Consider the following 2,844-nt stretch of genomic DNA (forward strand, 5'->3'; position numbering starts at 1 on the left):
GCCACCACACTCCAGGGACAGAGACCCGTCTCTAAATAAATAAATAAATAAAATACACACACACACACACACATCAAAATCCTGTTTTTCATGGAGTCACCCTAACCGTACCGCGCTCTCCTGTGTCTCCTCCCTTCCTTTCCCTCCCCTCCAGCTGCAAAGCCATCGCTTGCTGTTCCTAGTCCCTGGGCGGGCCCTGTATTCCTGAGCCCTCTGTGTACCCTGCTACTGCAGGTGGCACTGCTCCTCCGCCAGGTTGAAAATTCGCCAAACAGACCTGGAGCTCGGTTCTCTTTGGCTGGCGCCTCGCACGTGACCAGCAGGCAGCCAGCTGCTGTGGAAGCGGAGCCCGGAGACCGGTAGGGCGGGGCCGGGGCCGGAAAGGCGCGTCTGCGCACGCCCGCAGCTCTCCGATTCCCGGCTCGGGCGAGGCTGTGTTCTGATTGGCTTAAGCCGTGGGCTTCCTTTTGTATGGGCCGGAGGCGGAGCTCTGGCCCGCCCCGCGCCTGGCGTCAGTGTCTTCCCGTTCGCAAGCCCGCGGCAAGCTTCGTTCCCAGGCTCTGATTGGTCCGGCGGCTCTGAGTTCTGCGCGTGGGGTGCGGGGAAGGGCAGGGGGATGGGCAGGCTTGCGCACTGCTTCGGCCGCGCCCCGGCGCCGGTGGAAGGGAGCTGGCCCAGGCTCCCACGGCGTCCGCGGCGCCCTCCTTCCGCCCCTGCCCGGCCCGCGGGACCCGGCCCGCCCTCTGCCATCCGTCCCTGGCGGGCCCGATGCCTGTCGGCCGCTCCCTCTGTCCCCTGGCGGACAGGTCCCCGCCTTCTGCGGGCTGCCTGGCTTTTGAATGCTTTGAAGGGGAACAATGGAGCGAAGGATAGAGCGAGCAGCAGGGGGCAGTTGCGTTCAGGGCCTTAAATGCCAAACAAGTGCCCTAAAAGCCAGGGCCAAACACTCAGGCTCTAAAGCACGGGCTGAATGGGGCATCCTAGGAATAGCTTTGGAGTGAAAAAAGGAGCGAAGAGAGCGTTTGAAGGCACGGACTGAGGGCTTTCCTGCCTGCCTGAGCCCTGTGTCTGGCTCTGCTGGGTGGAGGGATCTTTGGGGACCAGTCGGGGCTCGAATGGAGGGGCAGGGTGTGTTGGGGCCAGCTAGTGAGAGGCGGGGGTCCCTGCTTCCCCTTGGCCTGAGGCAGAGGTGAGACGTGGGAGTCTCCCGACCAGGAGTAGTTTGGGGTGTGGGTGCGGCTGTGGGCAGGGGCGCAGGCTCTCTAGTCTCGCTGGAGGACTCGAACATCCGTACTTCCGAGGGCAGCTGCTGGAAGTCCAGGTCCTGGGCCTGCCTGGGTCTGGCTAGCTCCCAGGCCTTGAAGCCCCAGGTCCTGCAGACACCCTCGACGACGTGTTCGAGAAGTGCCTTGGTACTGGGAGAAGGGGGCGGGGAGCTGAGGGAGTGTTTTTTTTCCTTCTGGGCAAGAGAATTAATTGCTCATAGTTGAAAGGCAGGAAGTACCCGCACAGCCTCTCCTCCCCAGATCTGCAGGTCAGGGTCATATGTGCCCACGTTTGCACAGAGCCTTACTCTGACATGCGTGCAAACACACGCCTAGTACCCCTGCACTAGTGCCCGCAGGCCCGCCTTCGGAACAGACGCCTGGTGCCCAAGTGCCTTGTCCCTCTCCCCACATCTATACCCCAGGGATTTCCCTCCCACCAAATTGAAGTAAGTTGTCTGCTTGACTTGTCAACCGCCTCCTGCCTCCTGCCTTCCCGATTTCCCGGAGAAAAGCTGCTGCCCTGTGGTAGAGAGTGGAGGAAAGCCCCACCACCCCGGATGAGGGAGGCCCCAAGACTTGCCCCCAGGGTAGCTAAGACCTCACTCCGAGGGGGCTGCCCCCCTCAGGCCTATGACGGGCAGGTGCAGCTGCAGGGGAAGGGAGGCAGAGCAGTCTCTTCCGGCAGCAGGAAGTGGTAACCGCCTATGGGGAAATCGTGGGGCTGAGCAGAAGGGGAACCGGAGCTGAACTCTCCTCCCCTACCAAGGGGGCCTGGAGGGAACGGCAGCCAGCTGCTGAGGTTCTGCTCTCTGGTGCTGACCTTCCTTCCCCCTCCCCTCTGAACTTCCCACCCCAGCTCTCAAGGCTCCTTGGACCTCTCTGGGGGCTGACTTGGGAAGGGAGGACCCCATCCGATGTCTGGGGAAGCAGGCCACCCAGGGGAGTCCAGAGCCTGGGGCAGCAATGGTGTTCATGTCCAGTGGTACTGTGGGCCAGGGGCCCCGCTGTGAACGGTGCGGTCTGGCAGTGGTGACCAGGGACAGCCTTCTGGAGGTGGGGGGATGGCAGCCTGGGATGCCAGCTTACGTTGGGGCTCTCACGCCCGCTCCGGCTGCTTGGCAGCGGGGCTTTGGGCACAAGGCAGCCTAGGTGCAGGCCCAGTGGGAGGAGACGGCAAGACCGGGGCACAGTGGGGCTGGAAGGGGCGCCCTGCCCCTAGGAGCCCCTCGCGGGCAGTGCCAGCCCTGGGCCGCCCCGCCCCACCGGGAGCCGCGCTGGGGGCGGGGCTGGGCGGAGCCCGCGCAGGGGGCTGGCCGCAGCGCCCCCAAGTCCCGGCGCCGGGCCCGCTCACGGCCGCGTGGGAGCAGTGGGGTTCGACGGCGCGGCCGCTAGGCCGCCATGGCCGCTCACGGGAAGCTGCGGCGGGAGCGGGGGCTGCAGGCTGAGTATGAGACGCAAGTCAAAGGTGAGAGGGCGCCGGGCGCTCCCGGCCCGTTTCCTGCGGAGACCCCAAGGTCGTGAGGGAGCCCCAAGCGTCCCCGCGCTGACCCAGGGCCCGATGCTGTCCCCAGCGACC

At 65.1% G+C, this 2,844-nt stretch overlaps 1 protein-coding gene across 3 annotated transcripts in view; it reads left to right on the forward strand.

Moving 5' to 3' along the window:
- The first annotated feature begins 2,028 nt into the window (after nucleotides 1-2,028).
- Nucleotides 2,029-2,844, forward strand: part of LOC108535069 (rho GTPase-activating protein 4) — a 23,616-nt gene continuing 22,800 nt past the window's right edge. The window contains exon 1 of one of the 3 annotated variants that reach the window (XM_017880749.1): nucleotides 2,029-2,067. Coding sequence is in view for 2 of the 3 variants with exons in the window: in XM_017880750.1 (XP_017736239.1) it covers nucleotides 2,667-2,733 (67 nt within the window). In the remaining variant the exon portion in view is untranslated. Of the gene's footprint in view, nucleotides 2,068-2,170; nucleotides 2,734-2,844 lie in introns of those variants that run through there. The other 2 variants (XM_017880750.1, XM_017880746.1) reach the window with 2 other exon arrangements.

Source organism: Rhinopithecus bieti, unplaced genomic scaffold (genome assembly GCF_001698545.2).
Source record: "Rhinopithecus bieti isolate Rb0 unplaced genomic scaffold, ASM169854v2 scaffold_12667, whole genome shotgun sequence".
Taxonomy (NCBI): domain Eukaryota; kingdom Metazoa; phylum Chordata; class Mammalia; order Primates; family Cercopithecidae; genus Rhinopithecus; species Rhinopithecus bieti.